General features: G+C 38.3%; 1 protein-coding gene across 4 annotated transcripts in view; it reads right to left on the reverse strand.

The window, feature by feature from the left end:
- Positions 1 to 2386: 2386 nt before the first annotated feature.
- LOC104940679 (cGMP-inhibited 3',5'-cyclic phosphodiesterase A) overlaps positions 2387 to 18626 on the reverse strand; it is a 69849-nt gene continuing 53609 nt past the window's right edge. For 3 of the 4 annotated variants that reach the window (XM_019275519.2, XM_019275518.2, XM_010757330.3), the window contains 10 exons: positions 15709 to 15782; positions 14782 to 14933; positions 14520 to 14657; positions 14079 to 14190; positions 13697 to 13810; positions 12923 to 13122; positions 12219 to 12422; positions 11071 to 11232; positions 7251 to 7524; positions 2387 to 6714 (listed from right to left, as the gene is read on the reverse strand). In XM_019275519.2, the coding sequence (XP_019131064.2) occupies positions 6401 to 6714; positions 7251 to 7524; positions 11071 to 11232; positions 12219 to 12422; positions 12923 to 13122; positions 13697 to 13810; positions 14079 to 14190; positions 14520 to 14657; positions 14782 to 14933; positions 15709 to 15782 (1744 nt within the window). In that variant the 3' untranslated portion in view covers positions 2387 to 6400. The remainder of the gene's footprint in view (positions 6715 to 7250; positions 7525 to 11070; positions 11233 to 12218; positions 12423 to 12922; positions 13123 to 13696; positions 13811 to 14078; positions 14191 to 14519; positions 14658 to 14781; positions 14934 to 15708; positions 15783 to 18626) is intronic. The other variant, XM_019275517.2, reaches the window with a different exon arrangement.

Here is an 18626-nt window from a genome sequence, read left to right on the forward strand (position 1 = left end):
TTAGTTTCAATCTAGAATGATATATTGTATAATTATATAGACTATATTGTGATAAATGTCACACAGCCATATCTGGCTTGTAAGATAAGAGAGAATTTTATTCATCCTCTGTTGTGTGGGTGCAGCACAAAGTAAGACTGAGTGCATAAATAAGGACACAAGTTTAAAAGGTTAAAGGTAAGTACTATATGTAACTCCTATCTCAAGTTGCTCCTTAGTGAGTAATTGATATGTAAGTATAAAAAAAAGTTATAACTTACTTTTTGTTTTTAAGTAACTGAAGAGCTCCATTGTGAGAACAGATGTACAGCTGTAGGTGTTCCCTTGCTGTTGACGGACAACATCTGGTTAGCAACCAGGTTTCCTCTAAATGTTGTGCACAAATAGAAATTCAAAACTGATCAACAGACTTGAGTCCCTGCATGTTTTTTTGTGACTGGCTATATCTATTTGTCTTGGTTGTGCAGCATTATATTAACTGAAATACTAAAAGGTTACCCATGCAGTATATCAGGTAACGTTAACCCACTATTAGCTGTACTTTAAGCCTGAAGCCATTATCTCTTAACCCCATTCTGCGCCTCTCATCTAACCAGTTAAATCACTTTTTCTGAGAAGCAATTATAAGCAAAACCCTTCTGGCCATCACGTGTCAGAACTCACCACTTATTTGGTGGTGAGTTCTGAAAATACACAATATAAAATATTCTTTTGCTGAACATTATAATTATTTTTGACTTATTTTCCAAGGTACTGGCATGTAATGAGATGGCAACTTGTCCAAGGTGTCCAGAGTACAGTAGCTTGATGAGTTATTATACAATATAACACCACAGGGATTCAACTGCTAACTGCTAAGTACTTTTACTGTTGATACTTTAGTACATTTTGTATTTTTACTTTGTAATTGTTACTTTTACTCTGGTAATAAAATATCTAAATACTTCTTCAACCACTGATGAGCACACGTGATCAGGGAAACGATTATGGCAAACACAATAATATAGGTGAAACAAACAACAAAGCTATGTTGGTGTCATTTGGTTGGGCTGTTTGTTTCTCTTTTCTCAAATGTTTCATGAAATTACCCTTTACCATCTTTAAAACAATAACTGAATATCAAAGCACAACATACAGTAGGGATAAGCAGCCCTCTGAAGGTTCTTGGCAGTGCAGTACATTTATGCCAAGGCTATCAGATGTTTTGCCTTAGCGTGTGTGCAGAAACAGATATTGCTCCAACCTTGTAGCAATGCATTAAATAGCGAGGGCCGTGAATAAATCTCTAAGAAGACACTCAAGTGGGGTGAATGTATGAGAAACTGAAATTGGCAAATAAACCTTTAATGGAATGTAATACAGCATTCTCATGAACGGTGTTCCTATTTTTAGTTAGTTTTTTTTTAAAACTGAGTGAAGGTATCAACTCCTGTCCAACAATATATCAAGACCATAAACAGAAAAAGAACGTGTGCTCTCTCACACACACACTGTCTTGTTGTAAAATATGATCTGTTACGAGAATGCAGCATGTGAAGTGTTGACATTAAAGCAGTTTGGATGCCCTCAAAATGAAGACATCCGCAGAAAGCTGACACCAGCAGCCCTAAAAAAAAAAAGCTTTTTAAAAACTGTTCATTCATGTTTAACGACTTCTGCAGTGTTTTATCAATGCCTCCTACTTGTGGAGTGATATGTTTTCTCCAGGAAATGTCATGATAAATCACAGCAAGGTTGGAAACTATCTCCACAAAAAAAAAAAAAAATCATCATCATCATAATCAGGGCAGACTATAAACTATATACTGCTAATCCACCTTAAAGAGATTTAATAAAATATGATGTAATTATACACTAAATAATCATGCTTATCTTCAGTATATGCATCTATAATTATTACATTTTTGAAAAGAGTCTTTCTCCACATGCTTACCACTCGTATCTCCTACAACTGGCTGGATGTGTGTATGCTTCCGTTAGCTTCACTCTAAAGAGGGAATTATTCACATTCGACTCATTTGATTCAATAAATCCCTACAATTGTAAACATAACATATTATCATTTTCATAACTTTAATATAACATGGAGAGACATACTCCATCTGTGTTTGGGAGAGGGAGTTGTGAAGTATCTGTTGGCTGCTTCTAACCCAAACAACACAGCCAAATATTTGAGAATTGCACTTGAATAACACTTTAAAATGATGAGGAAATAGATATCTAGATTCAAGACTTAAACTCTTTTTAGTCAAGCACAAAGCACAGACATAATCGTGATGAAGCACAGCACCTAGAACATGTCAGTACATTTTGTCATCATGTTTAAATAATAATTTTAATATAAGAATGTAGATTTTTTTTTAAAAGAAGAAGCACAACACAGACACAGGGATACCACAGAAATTATATTCTTGTAATTCAATGTATTCACATTACAACATCCACATGGTTCAGTTTGTGACAACTTCTAATGATCTTCAAATATATTCACTGTATGATACATAATACCAATATAGGCACTTCCAGTAAGTCTGGCAATATTGAAGCTACAGTATAGTGTCTAAATTACAAAATGGTAAAAATAAATAATGTATATCTAAAAGAGTTTTTGTAGTTTTAAAATTTCTTTACTGTACAGCATATATGTATATTGTACAAAATGGAGCATCAACCTGCAAGAAAATTAATTATTTTACTTTCACAAATACTGTGTATTTGGACATATTCTTCCTTGTGTAAGTATTAGTACATGTGGTAAGTGCAAGGTACTAGTGAGAAGAAAGCAATTATTTAATAATGTGTCAACTATATAAAAATACTCATCTCATTATTATTATTATTATAATTATTTTTTTTTTTTACATAATTGTAAAGCTTGTTTGGTTCCCATGATTACAATTATGCTACATGTGTGAATAAGTATGACAAACAAAATCAATTAAGATGTGAAAAATACACGATCAAAACTGATATACTGTTGACTGATGGACGGGGGGCAAAATGCATACACATAGTCCACTCTAAAGAAAATGAGAACACCAACCAACTAACACAGTGGACAGAATCGCATCAGCTCTAAAGATGAGAGATGTTGTGTGATGAATGCTTTGCTGCTGTTGCCAGTGAGGATGTCTGATCTGCAGCCTAAGTAGTCGGCAGATCAAACAGGAAGCGCAAGGAGAAATATGGTATAGGACCTTCTGTGAATAACAATTTCGTCTGAGGAGAATTGAAGAATGACTTACTGCATCACTTTACCCTTCAGTATTTCACCACCTCTACATGCGAGTAAAAGTAGCACCCCCCTCTACTGAACAGTAAAAGCTAGTCAAATACAGGACAGAGTCACATTAGAGAGGCCAATGGAAGAATTCAAATAGACACAAACACACTCTTTTGCTCTCTCTCTCTCTCAAACACACACACACACACACACACACACACACACACACACACACACACACACACTGTATACTGTATTTATACATTCACAAAGCAGTGGCTTTGGAGACTTTGAGTTAGAAGCTTGAAATACTGTAGAGGTTACATCATCCCAATGGATCATAGAAATAAAACGTGTTTTTTTTTATTATTCTGGACCACTTTAATGACAGAAGTCTGGGTTGCACTGAATAACCTGCCTATATAACGCCATCAAAAGCTGAAAAAAATGTCTCCATTGTGTCTGTAATGATGATTACATTTCATTAAGGATGAACTTCAGGCAACACACAGAAAACAGCAGGCATGTTGTGCTCGAGACACAATGAATGAGGCCACACGTGGTCATTAGAGGTCCAGGAAGAAAAAAAAAATGTTCTGATTCAGTGACTCCTAACAAGTTTGGTCACATATAGGGTTTGTGGGAAATAATTCTCTGTCTAATGCTGTTCTAATCAGTAGGTCAACAATTATCCTCAACTGAGCTGCAATAGATCCTCCTCTCCCACTGTAGTCAGCAGTAAACAAACCATTATGGCTGTTGTGTGCTATTCACCCCAGCTAGGAACATTGTGTAGTAATAGAGCACATTAATGGAAGGACATGATGTTCAAAACCTGTATCTAACAATGTAATCACTTTATCATGTCCTGCCTGCATGCTGACATGTGTGCTGTTCAGTTTTAAAAACCAAAATTAGATTATGGAATGGCGTAGGGGTACAGCACGAGATGAGATACTGTACCAGTTTATAAGAGATACATGTAGGCATGTAGGTCATGAGAACTCGACAAGATTAGTAGTGGATAATTCATTGCATGTTACCTCACTGCACTCACATGTGACAGAAAGTTGAGCCGCCAACTCTGTGTAGAGCACTTGACTTATTCATCAGAGACATTATTCTACTCAAGCTAGTGTGGAGTTGGATATAAACAGTAATTGGTTTACCTCATGGCTTTTTCTCAGACGAAAGTAGGGGCTGACCTTTAACATAGTAATATGTAACATGATAATAGTGTAAATTCCATTAATAAAGCATGTTTTGAATCATAGTAATCACGTTTCACAGTTATTGTGAAGCAGTGACCTAAAGGTGTGTGTTATAAGTATATCATGTCTGATTATAATCACGTTGTGCTACTAATGGAGTTATTTCCCACCATGAAAATGTCATGGTACACAAACTTTTTAAGTAGGAGTGACAGAACATTTGTCGTTCTTTCTGTTGGTCATGATTGAAAATGTAACTTTTGCAAGATTATCCACTGCATATCAGCTTCATTAAATAAAGAACAATATTTTCTACTGGGATCAAACAGCTACAGTTAGCACATACTTGCAACCACCACTGAGAATATTTTCAGGTCACTGATGTTTATGTTGATCATAGCTCAGTCTTTTGCCAGATTTCAAGCTACATATTTCTTATATGAAGAAAAATAAACGTCCCTAGTATGAATAATTTCCCTGTGTGTCATCACAGTAACAGATGTGATTTATCAGATTGGACTTTCACTTCGCAGAAGAACCAGTGCACTCTGGAGTCCCATCTGCCCTCAACTCTGAGTGAATGAATGTCTCCCTGAGGTGCCGGGAGAAAAATTCACATGGATTCACTGTGTTTTTATCCGCAAAGATGTTAGAGAAAGCAGGAAAGCTTGGTGTGTGTGTGTGTGACATAAACTGCAGTCTTGTTCTAAGCATATTCTAAATTAGCTTGCTATCCCTGCATATTTTTCTAACTTACTGTCCTCACAGGTGATACAGATGTATACTTTGAATTTCTACAGTCGAGGTTTTCCTGAGGGTTAAAGGTCAGCATCATTCACGGGTTTTTACATATTGAGGAACAGTAAGTATAGAGTATAATACAGCACACTGAGCCTAAGTACATAGTCAAAAATTGATAGAAAAGACAAAGGACACTGTATTGGTTTGTGTACGTATGCGATGTTTTCAAAGAACTTTGTCGGGTTATACATTTTATTTACCTGGGAGATTTTTGTTTAACAGGTTCTGGTTCTTTATCATGTTTTATGAATGCATGGTTACCTGATTTTTCCTTTTTTCCTAACACTTTGGTAGTGTTAGTACATGCTGTACTGTGTACTATGTAAGTGCAGGCCTCAGGACTACAACACTTGGGCCACTGAACCCTTTAATGTCCACTATATTTGAATTGGGACTGGAGACCAGAGAGAAACACTAACAGGTAATCTGCTGAATATATCTATGTGCTCTGCAGACGAATTGTGCATTGAAGTGCACTAATTTAAACACGCAGACACACACACACAAACACACACACACACATACAGAGAGTGAGGAGCCTCAAGTCTCCTTCCTTAAACTCATATAGCTACACAAAATGGTGTAAAGTACTTAGTTTGGCAACAAATGTAAGACACAAAATGAAAAATTATTAGATTTCGTAGGCAGACATAGAAAGGAAGAAAGATACGCCAATGTTCCTCATTTGATTTACTCCCTTTAGAGACCTCAAAAACTGCTCAAATTGAAACACAAGTACAAGTAACTGTGATGTCTATATATAATTGCATTCAGAAAATAATTATGTATAAATTGGCAGCAAATTTCTGCAGTCCCGTGTTACCACATTGATTTGAGGTCTGTGCAACCAGTCTTCCTCTTCTCTTGACAGTAGCAAAAGAGTCTGTATCCCAAAGTACACAAATAATCCTGTATTGCAATATGGAAAGCTCCTTTAAATGTTTGGTGAAACCAGATATTCAGATAAAATATGTAAAGCACAAATTTCCCCACCCTGTTTTTTTTTTTCTTTTTTATGTATAGGCACACATTTCCCAAACATCTACAGTGTTGTGTCTAAGTGATGTGCTGGCAAAAAACGTCAAGTCAGTTGATAGGATAAGAAAACAAGAAATACTTCTTCACGTCCTTGTCCTGACCAACTCCATATTTCCCATGGGCTTGTTCACTGTGGGTCTCCCTCCGCTAGTTCCTCTGGAGGTTTAGAGTCTTCTTGCGGAGACACTGGCCACTCTGGTTCCTCCACGCTCTCCTCTGGATCCTCTCCTTCTACTAGCTCCTCTCTGCTGCCTGGCTCCTCTTCCTCCTCATGAATAGCCAGGATTGGCTCAGCTACATTGTTTAAATGGACAGACTCTGCTCCTTGACCCTGTTTCTGGGCCTCCTCTGCGATCACCTTCTTCCACATCTCGTGGTTCTCCAGCAGGTGCTGGGTGATGTGGCAGAAAACTTTCCTCCTCTTCTTGGGAGCTCCTTTCTCTGGAAAAAGGAGAAAGAATTTGATTAGAAATGTGAACTCATCACTAATGACTGGTATTGCTTTACATTTCCTAGATCCTTTGCACGATACCATTATGTTGCCATTATCTGTGTTAGGATAAGGAATCTCAAGAGATTCCTTCCTCCAACATTTATTTCATTTTTATTTGATATAAATATTAAAGCTAGGGGGGGATGGCTATGTTATATAAATTATAAATACACTCTACAATATGTGTAGTATTACAGTCAGGTTGGTCTTGAGTCTCAGTAGAAACAGCACTTCCCTTTGACTTTCTATATATTCGGATTTGTAATCCAAGCTACGAAATGTTCAAAACTCATCATTCAAGAGGAGAAATCACTGTTTAATGCTCTTATTAAAATTGCAAATGTCCTACAGTATATTACCAAATCCATACAATGAAAATAAATGGCAATAACAAATAATTCCAGGTTGGCCAGGTTTTCCAGGCATACATATTTCTGCTTACTACCATTTTCAGATTTGTAGCTTTGTTTTAGACAGTTCTTACGTGATGCTTCTGAGCTGGTGGATGTGTCTTCCTCTGCAGTATCCTCCTCCTCCTCCTCCTCCTCCTCCTCCTCCTCATTCTCCATGATCTCCGGCTCGTCTGCTTCTGGGTTGGGTTCCACCCATCGTCCAGGTATGAGGCAGGCTGAGTCGTAGGAGTTGCACAGCGGTCCCACGATGTGTGTGATAAAAGATTCCTGGAGTTTGGCCAACTGTGGTGCCGCTCGGTCCATAAAGGGACTGATGGGGAGGCCCAGGCTGGACTCCTCATCGCCCTACATAAAGCATGACCCACATTAGTGCAAAATTAGCACCAGCTGAACGAATGCCATGGAAGACATGGCATGATTCATATTTCAACCCACACATTATTCTGGCACAACCGAAGAAAAAAAGCCTCTTTTGAGAGCAGTACATATTCATGACGAAGGCATAGCTAGCTAGCAAAATTACATTAAAAAAGAAGCACAGATGCTTCAGGCTTTTATATCATCATAGTGTTATAGGAGGGGTTGTGTTATGTATGGCCTCAGTGCTGAAAAAGACACCTGACTACATGTTTTCAGCAGTTATTTTCCAAAATGTGCTATGTGTTTCAAAAGAAATGATGAATTTGAATTACACTGATTTTAATAAGTTGTGTTGAGATTATAAGCTGTTGCTAATTTCCCTGAAGGAACTGGCCCAACTGAGCTCAAGAATAATTATTACCCAAACATTTATTCATCATTTATTTATTATTATAGTCTTCCATTCTTTGCTTTATCCTCTCTGTAAATATTGCTTGTATACTTGCCTGTAGACAAACATTTTTGCATGTTCAATAGACCGCCTGTGCACTGACTCATAACAATAAAAATCTACTCAATAGACTCAGCTGGATATTATTATCAACAGAACTCAATTTTCCCTATATTTAGTACATAATTACAGTACTTTCCAGGAACCTTCCTAGAAATGAATGATTACGTATCAGCTCTTTTATGGGAAATCATTATAAAAGAATTATGGGAACCATTAAGTGAAGTGTTACCAATAATATACCATTGGTTGTATTTGAAGCAAGTGTATCTAATATTTAAAAGTCACACCTAAATAATGTAGCTTGATAGTGGAAATGTTGCAGCATCTGTGCTGTCGATGACATCCACATGGATGTGAATACACAACTATAGCAAGGTTTCCTGGTTGTCCTGGTAACTGACCCCAAGCATCATCCCATACTCTGTACAGCACTTTTGTTCCTGCAGCTCTGCCTGCTGCTAATGCAAAGCACAAAGAGAGTCATCAAAAGATGGGATCTCACAGGGATCTGCAACTTGATGGAATTTCTTCACAGGTGAATGACATGAATGGGTGAAACTACAGATGCATTGTAAGGTTTGTTTTCCTAAATCAGTATCTCATGTCTTTGTGATAAGAAGCAACAGCGTTATGAATACAGTGGGCAGATATATTCCAACCAAACTAGGCAAATAAATACAAGACATGTAAGCCCAGAGATTTATCTAGTGTTGATAGATACCGACTGAAGACACCCAGATCCTGGTTTATCATAATCAATTTCAGAAGGCGTCTCAGTATGGTGAATAAATCCTATCCTTCACGCTCTGTCAACATGTTTTCTTGTGATCCATGACAGAGTGTTTGTCTATGTGTGACAGTGTGTATGCATGCCTGAACATGTTCTGTATACAAGAATAGTTGTATTGCTTTTCTGCTTTTTTCAAGGTTGTTGGTTTCTCAACGCCGTCAGTGTAATCAGAGGTTGATGCTCCACCTGAAATGACAGTTGCCTGGGCACCCTGCTTGCGTCACCACATCCAGCAGCACAACTGAACTGAAGAGCATTTCTCCTACGAGCCTCCCGTGCTCTGTATCTCCCCTCATAGACCACAGAGTGGCTTGTAACAAGGTGGTTTGCGTCACCAAGCTGAAGTAACAGGGTGCATGAGTGTCTGAATTTGACCCAGAGGCAATTAGCAGAGATTAGCAGCCATACAGTGCCAAGGGGACATACTGTAACAAAGGTCACAGAGGCTGAAGGCCCGACTAGATTATGTTTGTTTCAGCAGCACTGTACACACAGTGGCCACTCTATTATAGATATCTCATGCAAAACACCACGACAAAACACTTCTCGATATAATGGAGTCCTATTACATTAATAACACACAACATTTAATTTATACATTTCTGTCCAGTTCAACAGAAATTGAACATTAGCATTCATGGCAGAACTGTTGAAAGCTGAATTGCAATATTATAACTATTACACACGATTTTATTAAAGCTAAACACATAAGGCATACATGTGACTCATCAACCCATTTTTATACTATAAGATGTGTTTACTGCCTCTACTGTTCCCTTGGCTTGTAGATAAATACAATGTAAATATATAATATAAAAGAAGAATACATAACTGAACAGATATCTAAATCTTGTCATGGAGCCATGACAGCTCCACACATAATAACAGCTCTCAGAGGGAGCACTCCCCTTAGTATTTCAATATGTCAGAAACACTGGCATTAAAGGGAGAAAAATAAATCAGGATTGAAGTCTAGACTCTCTGTGGAGAAAACAATGCAGAGAGGGAAGGACTGTATTTTAGATTCTCTACTTGTTTCTCTGGGTTTTGAGACAAAATAAAATGATTTTGTCTGAAACACACAGCATGCTACCAGGAGTCATTTTGTTCTGCTGCTCTACTTTATTTTACTCTGAGAAAAAATACTGTGAGAAATTCAAGCAGCAAAAACATGTTTTTCTACCTGTGTGTGTCACAGATTGATTTTTAGATATTTTGCATTGCATTTGGACATTCTAGCTTGTTCTCATTAACTTTTAAATCAGAGGTTCAGCTTTTTTTATTATTATTTTTATTTTAGATCTATATTTTTGACCTTTTCAAGTTTTATTTTCAATGGAGACAGCTGAAGAGTGACAGGAATGTGGGGAGAGAGAGACAGGGAATGACATGCTCTACCAACTGAGCTAAACGACACCCCAGGCTTTAGAGCTTTTTAATTGAATTGTTGGTGTTGTGATTATGGTTATATAAAGATAAGGCATGTTTGTTGTGCTGTGTTAAAATAGCCGGCTACTGTAGTTTTTAACAAATGTGAGCCAGACAGGAGTAAACTAAATTTGTTGGCGACTCTTTTGGTGGGCTGGTGAGTATTAATGAATAATATGTAAAACAACCAGAATGATGTATGCAGGATCAATTCCAAAAAAACTTTTAACAGGAGATTCATGGACAGCAAGAAATATCTGAAATACCATCAGACTTATTCTTCAAGATAAGAGTTTGCAGTTAGTCAGTGCATTACGTCTAAGACATTCATCACAAGTAGAGCAATACAAACATGCAAATCCACCTTTCACATTTTTCTTGCACTGTTTCTGTTTTTACTGAACCTAAAAGATTCGAGAATTAAATAGGTCATAGATCAGCAATGATATTTGGCCAGAGGAGCATCAATTATTAGGGGAACAACATAGGTAAAGAAACTTTTGAATTATTTAGTTATATTGTTGTTGTTGTTTTTTTAATTTATATTTATTATTAAATTCTTTTTCTGTAGTTTCAATGATGAGGATAACTGAAAGAAGAATTAAAATATGTTATATGAATATATAAAATAATACAAAAATTATAAAATGATGGCTATAAAAAACCTACTACAGTACTACAGTATTATATTGTGCAGGTGTTTTTGTGATCCCCCTGCATGTAAACATGACAGCACATTGATCTTTAGTTTAGCAAATACAAAAGAGGTCTAAGTTCCCATCAGAGACGGTTCACACACCTGTTCATAGAACTCGTTGACAATGCCCTCTGTCCACTGCAGATGCAGGTCTTTGCACTTCAGAGGCCCATTGATGTCAGCCAGTTTAATGCACATCTGGCAGACCAGCAACCTGTCGTTCTCATTAGTCCAATCAATACCTGTGGATGGATCATCACCCACCTAGGGGATTGACAAACAGACATGTTGACATTTAACACATTCAAACATGTTGGCAGACGTGGCGTGTGGTATGTAGATATTATGTAAATGCAATGCCATTGATCTGCCGTTCAAAGATTGTGTATTCATATTAATGTTTAGTGGGTTTATTAATCAGGGAGGGGGATGCACTGTTGAATGAGGACTGTATTATGAGGTACGTAAACAGACTTTGTGAGATTTTTGATTATCAACTTATTTCTATGGTGTGACAGCACTCAAACGCATTAAGCGCGAATGAATCTCAACACTGAAAGATGAATTCATTTGAATTCGTCATTTCTAATTTTGCTTAACGAGCTTCAGATCATGGAGAAGGAGGACCACTGACTCCCGAGTCATCAATCTAATCTAATAACTCGGGAAGCTGAAGAGATCAAGTGCAAAACTGGATTGGTACCTCCCAGAAAGCTCATCTGTTTCCAGGAAGGTAAAAGCAGGGCACACTGCCTTGAGAGACATAGCTGCCAAGCCAGCTCAACACTAGCATACAAGCCGTGGTAACCCAGCACCACCACTGTACTAATATTCCTAAAAACTTAAAATCCAGAGCCAACATTGTGTCTGCACTCAAAGTTCTTGAATAGCTTTGTATTGTTCACTTGAGCTGAACATGCAAGTGGTGCAATGTTCTGCATAAACAGACCTGTTCCTCGAAAACCACTGGATATTTCCTTCTCAGTAAAGGCTTTTCTCTTTTAAATATTAAAACAGCTGAGGTATGAACGTATGAGGCAAGCTCCTCTACAGAATACACCTGACTCCTAAAAAATAATATTGATACCAGACAAGTCATTATTCCATCTAGTTTCCAAAGACAACAAAATAAAAGTAGCACTCAAACATGAACTTTTCACTTCACTAATCACCATATTCATGACCTCTTTAGATCAAAAATACATATATCTTTAACATGTAATGTCAGACGATTATGTTTTAAGGTCTACCTTGGCATTAAACTCTGCAAGAAAGTCAAAGTGCTTCTTCAGATCAGTGGCCAGAATGGCTTCAATGACCAGGAAACGGAAACGCTTGAACTCCACGTGGTCCAGGTTGACGAGGAAGTTGAACTCTGGCCGAGACATGAAGAGGTTCCAGGCTGAGGCAGCGTGGTGGTTTTCCAGGACGGATCGATCATTGTAGAGCACTGCCTGCAAACACATAGACACATTGCATTTACATAAACAAGTACAAGAATACCCACATATGAATCCTGCACATAAAAAAATAAAAAGTGAGAGCGGAGATGATTCAAATGTTGCTAAATCAAGAAATTAAAAATGGGAAAACCACATAGTGTTTTTAAAGTATTGACAAGAAAATTAGATTCACAGTCACTGTACTACATTACACTGTGATCTAGTGATCTATCAATATCATGACAAATTAATATTTATGTCCAAACAGAAAATACAGTATACATTGAGACAGAACAGAACAAGCACTGAGGAGTTACTGTAACTGGTGATTGTCTGAATACACTGCCGAAGACTGATGATAAGCATTGCAGTCAAACAGATAAAGTGGAAGAAAATAGCCGACCAAATGATCACAAACGGAGTGCGTTACAGTAAATCAACCAAATGAACTTCTACTTACTTTGATCCTAACCAGATACTGTTCTCTACTATAGGCTGAGTAGCACGAGTACCTGTGGGGCGCTGGTAGCCACGAGGAAAGCATTGGTCCGCCCGGGGTGATCGTAGTCGTGCATTGCGGCAGCCACATAAAGGGCCATGAGCTCCAGAGCAGGTATGAGGCCTGACAGGCAGCCATAACCATCTTCGGACACAGTGTAGGTCTTTGAAACCAGGAAGCCCATATGACTGTGTGTTATTCCACTGTCGGAGTCTAGCCACAGGAAACAAAGTGAGCAGGTTGGCAGAATTTACACTAACGCACATACTCTACTGTACTTTTATGTGCACATGCCTCTACACACTCAGAGGCAAACACACACTTGAACATTCAAATCCACTTATATGTGGATCAAAGGGATGGCCCTAGTAAGGCATACAAATGAGGTTATGGAAATATGGGTGAGAGGGAACTCTAATCTGCCTGCAATTTCATGCTCTTCTAGACTTCAAATAGTGTTTGGTACATAAATGCAAGCGCCAAAAGCCTGAGTAAGATAAGACAAACTGTGAGTAGGATAGGAACACACACACACCGCAGGTTTGATGCTCTGACATTAATGAGATGGTTCACAGTAAAGCTGCGAGCAGATGGAAATATAATGTGAAATGTGAATATAGACAGTCCCTCTGGTTGTAAATGGCTTCAGAAAAGTTAGAAAAATGTCAAACAGAACAGGTTTTTGCTCATGTGGCAACATATGGAAGTTACATTAATGGATTCACATACACACCAGCACCCCCATCAGGACATGCAAATGTATGTCTGTGTGTACTAATGGACACACCTGAGTCACTAGCCGAGCTGTGGTCAGTAATGAGGCTGGGCAGACCAGGCACAGCCTGCGTGGTGAGGTACCAGACTGCATGAAGCACATCTGTGGCGTGGACCCTGTTGTGATCTGGGTCAGGAAAAGAAAACAAGCGTATTCAGTGTGTGTAACCTTCTCCACCAGGGTGCACTGTTGGTCCACTTATGTTACTTGTAACCAAATAAAGGCTGCATACAGTGATACAGTACTGTATATGACTGACACTGAAAAAAACAACAACAAAACAGTAGGATATTTCCCTCTAGTGGCTGAGTTCATTTTTACAGCTGCAAATATTAGTTTTAGGTGAACTGAAGCAAAATTAAAAACACAAGGAGAGAGACTTATTCAAGCTTACATGGTATGTCTCTGTAACCATTCTCAAGGGCATGGAAGTAGTTCATGAATTCTTTTACAGGGATCTTGAAGGTCTCAAACAAGCCAGTGTCTTCAAAGAGCCTGTAGGAGACCTGAAACACAAAAAATCAAGTTGTCTGTGACCATCACCAGGCCTGAATAATCAACACAGTACAGAAGAAAGGTACGATCATTTAGCAAACTTAAAACTGTAATCAATAAATACTAAGACCTTGTTATTGTAGATCAAACGATACAATTGCATTCACTGATGAATGCAAATATTGCAACAGTTTTGTTTTATTGCATTTATTGCTGACAATGTGTCTAGATCCTATTTATTGTGCAAACGACACACAAGATATCATCCAAATAATCACTGTTTTACTGATACTCTGGGTGACCTCAGAGTTTAATCATCGTTGCTCTTGGATTTGCTCACCTGACTGAGGATCCGTCCACATTTCCCATTGGTCTTCTCCATCAAGCTGAAGATGGGGAAGTTCCAATTGTTTAGCTGACTCATCAAAGGCTCTAAGTCCTCCATTAGTAACGGCTCTGGAGCCAGAATTGGTTTGTCCTGTACAAGTGATACGCAATGACAAGTGGTCAGTAGATATCACGTAAATAATGTATATTCCAATATGATGATGTTGTGTGTTCAATACCAGAGTTATACCAGCATTCGTTCTGCCTCGCCTTACCTCAGGAGGTATTAGTGGGTGAAGGATGACATTCTGGGCAGGGTTTTTTCCTTCCTCTGTGTCCCCCTCTGTATGTGCTACATCACTGCTATCACTGTGATTGGCTTCATGTGTGCTGTCATAGTCTGATGACACAACCACTTGGTCCTCTGCTATTAAAAGAGAAAAAACAAAGAGGTTTCACACTGTGGCCTGAGAAAAAAAACAAAATCCACCATTAATCTTCCTCTAGATGGTGCATATCATTAGGTGTACTGGGAATTTACTTCTCTGGCATATCCCCTAATCCCAGTTTGTTGTTGTCAGCAATTTTCTGCAATTGTCAGAATGAAAGCACTCAGAGATGGTGAGTGCTGTTGTTCATTAACACTGATGCATCTCAGTGATTGCTGCCACGCCCCTTACTCAAAATATGTGCATGTGTCTGGTGAAAGCAATGTTTTATACGGATGTCTGAGTTTGTATCATAAGAAATTGTGAATTTCTTGCCCTGTGACTATAAGTGACCATAATCATTAAGCTGTATATATATATATACGGCAGAGGCAATATAAAACTCAATTAATACAACAACAACAAACAGGAGAGGCAAACAGTAATTGATCAGTGATTAGTCCAGTTATGCATCGAGGACTAAAGAAAGAAGGAAAATGCAGGACACATTAGAAATATCAGTTTACATATTTCTTGTAACACCAGCACAACATCTGAAAGTTATGGGTTTGTTTGAGGTTTGATGCAGTTACTCAGTTATGAAGTTTTCTTGTCTGCTGTATATATTTGGCTCATATATCAGCAGGATGTAATGCACGGTCTCAGAGGGAGAGAGAAACACTGTGATATTGTGCATATGCCCACAAACACTCATTCCACGCTGCCTGGAGGTAGTGTTGGTAATGACAGAGAGAAAGAAGACTGGGAGCATACCTGACCGGGGTATCCTGTCTCCCTTGTCTATTGAGCCCTCCCCATGGATCAGTTTGATGTATGGTCTCCCACAGCTGTAGACAAGAGGTTTCACAGGTTAGAGGTAAAGTGCATAAAAAGGAGGCGTTTCATTCAGTGCCATATGACATTCCTTGTTGTAATGCTGTGATATTTGCAGCTGGTGCTAGTACTGCATATATGTCAGACCATATGTCGGAATCAATCAATTTCAGTGATTTTTAAAGGAGAAAACGTTCAACACCAATGCTAGAGACTTGAAAAATGTCATCAGAGTCGAATGTATCTGTTGCTTAGACATTTACATCTAAATGTATATTAAAACAGCTGATATGTTTTGTAGTTTTTAAAGGATAAAACTAAATTCTAATTGCTCTTGTGAGAAAATGTGGTGTTTATCATAATGCTGTGAATTCTGCGTATTCAGTTTGGTCTAACAGATTGTTAAAAAGTAGTCCGGACCCCAAAATCAACAGCAAACGCTAAACGCCAGGAGACAGAATAGCATATGTGTGTGTTTGTTTGTTTGTAAAAAAGCAAAAAAGCAAAAAGCAAATGGAATAATGCCATTTGCTGCATCTGTCTTTGATGTCTAACCAGTCGGCAGAAGTTGTCAAGAAAAAATCCTTAATGGGATTCCTACTGTGCTGTCCCCACATGAAACAGACGTTGTACAGATGCTTGAAGAAAAATACTCATTAATGAACTTAATGGACGCACACATTAACACAATGCAATGAGGATAAATAACAAAACAAATTCAAAGCAGGCACTGTTATAAATGACTCATTAGAGACTGAGCCCCACCCTCTTTGAGCTTTTATGACAAATCGGTGTCAGCGTTAGAGACGGCTTAGTGCTAGCCACAATCTTAGAGACAGATGAAAAAGTTCACATTTATTGACTGGTTTATAAATCAAACAGCAGATATTTTCTTTAACCGAAAGAGCCTTGAGTCGGCCCGTGCTGGCTAGCTGTGTGACACCATGGGGAGTCTCCCGAGCTGCTCGCAAGAGCTTTTCCATGTTTCTCCACTGAGGCCTCTGTCAGGCTGTAGGTGGTTCCAATTAAAATACCTCTCCCTAAATGTTGTAAAACCTGCCTTCTCAGGGCAGGAAATGCCTGCCGTTAGAGCATGGTGTCACAGGGAGCACAAAGACCTGTAGTGTGTCTATCTCCTTCTGATAAATTGTTTCTTGAACACTTTTGAGCTGTACCCACCCTGCCTAATGGTCCTGAGGCCCCAACAAAGGCAGTTCTGTTGTGTTTGCATGGCCAGGTTGGACCACTGTGTGTAATGCCTAGCAGGTGTGGAATATAAAATAGTTTGATAGTTTGGCGGGCGAACAGTTAGTACATTATTGTCAGGGGGGTCTGGGCAGGCAGCAGCGCTTGGCTTAAAAGGTTTACTTTTAATGAAAGTTGAAGAACTGGCAGACACTCTTCCTATTTTGCTAATGCAGCAGAATAGCCTCGGCTACTGACATTGAGCCTTCAGCACAGAATGTAAATAAGAAGGCCGGCCATTTTCACTCAAGGAATCTGTCAGTCACGTATTAAGTGACTCTGCTTTTATCACAAAAAAAGCTCTTAAGTGTAGTTACAGTAGTTAGCGCTGTAGTTACAGTAATTTAACTGTCCCATTGAAGATATACCCCGAGCACGGACAAAATATTTTCCTGTCTGTTTTTATTTCTGACCTGTCATCACAAATGAAGTTTATATACTAATAATTTTGCCTCAAACTTTTGAGAAAAAACTGCTGCCTGCAAATATATTTGTCCAGTCAAGGAAACATCCTGGATTTATGATTAGATTTAGGCAAACAAAAACAGTTATGGTTTTGGTTAAATATTGAAAAAATAAACATGTCTTGTCTTGTCTCTTCAAGTTAGTACGCAGTTTTTATATTGAACCGAAACCACAAATTTTCTTTGTCTAAGTGCCTTTGTCTAAACACAACTATCCAAACATAGCAGCTGCAACAAGTGGATACCGTATTTCTTTCAAGCGGGCCGCTCTATACACTCTCATTAAACGTTTTGCAGATGCATTTAGAGCTTAAAATAATGATTATTTTCATTACCAATGTATCTGATAATTTTCTCAATTAATCAACAAATTATTTGTTTCATAGAGTGTCGAGAAACTGTGGGAAAAGGCAATTTCACAGGTCTAAAGTGGCTCTTTTTTTGGCCAATCTATCTTAAAAGTACAGTGTGTAAGATGTGGTGTAATCTGGTTGTCAAATTCCTTTTTAGTAGATTTATAGTACACAAACGTAATTCTTTTAATTTGACAGGGTAGTGTTTTTACAAGACCATACACGATCACACAAAGGTCAGAGGTCAAAATTGGTTTCTTGCTTTACACTTCATTTTCACAAATTTAAATACAACCAAAGTAAATTGTCAACAGTCAATTGGGAGTGTTTCTCTGAAGCAGAAAATGACTCCTGTTCTCTCACACTCACAGAAAAGCACCTTGGCATTGTTATAAATCTTAATCAGGTTAATTATCCTGCAATAGGAAATACTGTATAAATTGCAACACTGTCAGATTTTTTCTGCTGCCTCTCCCCCTCCCATGTTGCTTATCTTAATGTTTCGATCTATGCAATAAGCTTTGACTGGCCTCTGCCCGATTTTAAACTCTACCACTCACAGCGGGTTGACAGATTACCTTTGGTTCGGAGCCCAAACGGACAGTGTCCAAGCCACGATAAACACAGCAGCCATTATTTCTGCTTCCAGTAATCTACCTACTCTTGAGCCAGATGACGTGAAGAAGATAACAGCACAGTGGCCGGGGCTAAGGGAAATGGAAGGTATTCAATCGCCCTCTTTTTTCTTTTTTTTTTACTAGGCATGTCCGATAAAAAGCAGATATTGTAGCTTTGA

This window comes from Larimichthys crocea, chromosome XXI, assembly GCF_000972845.2.
Source record: "Larimichthys crocea isolate SSNF chromosome XXI, L_crocea_2.0, whole genome shotgun sequence".
In the NCBI taxonomy this organism is placed as follows: domain Eukaryota; kingdom Metazoa; phylum Chordata; class Actinopteri; family Sciaenidae; genus Larimichthys; species Larimichthys crocea.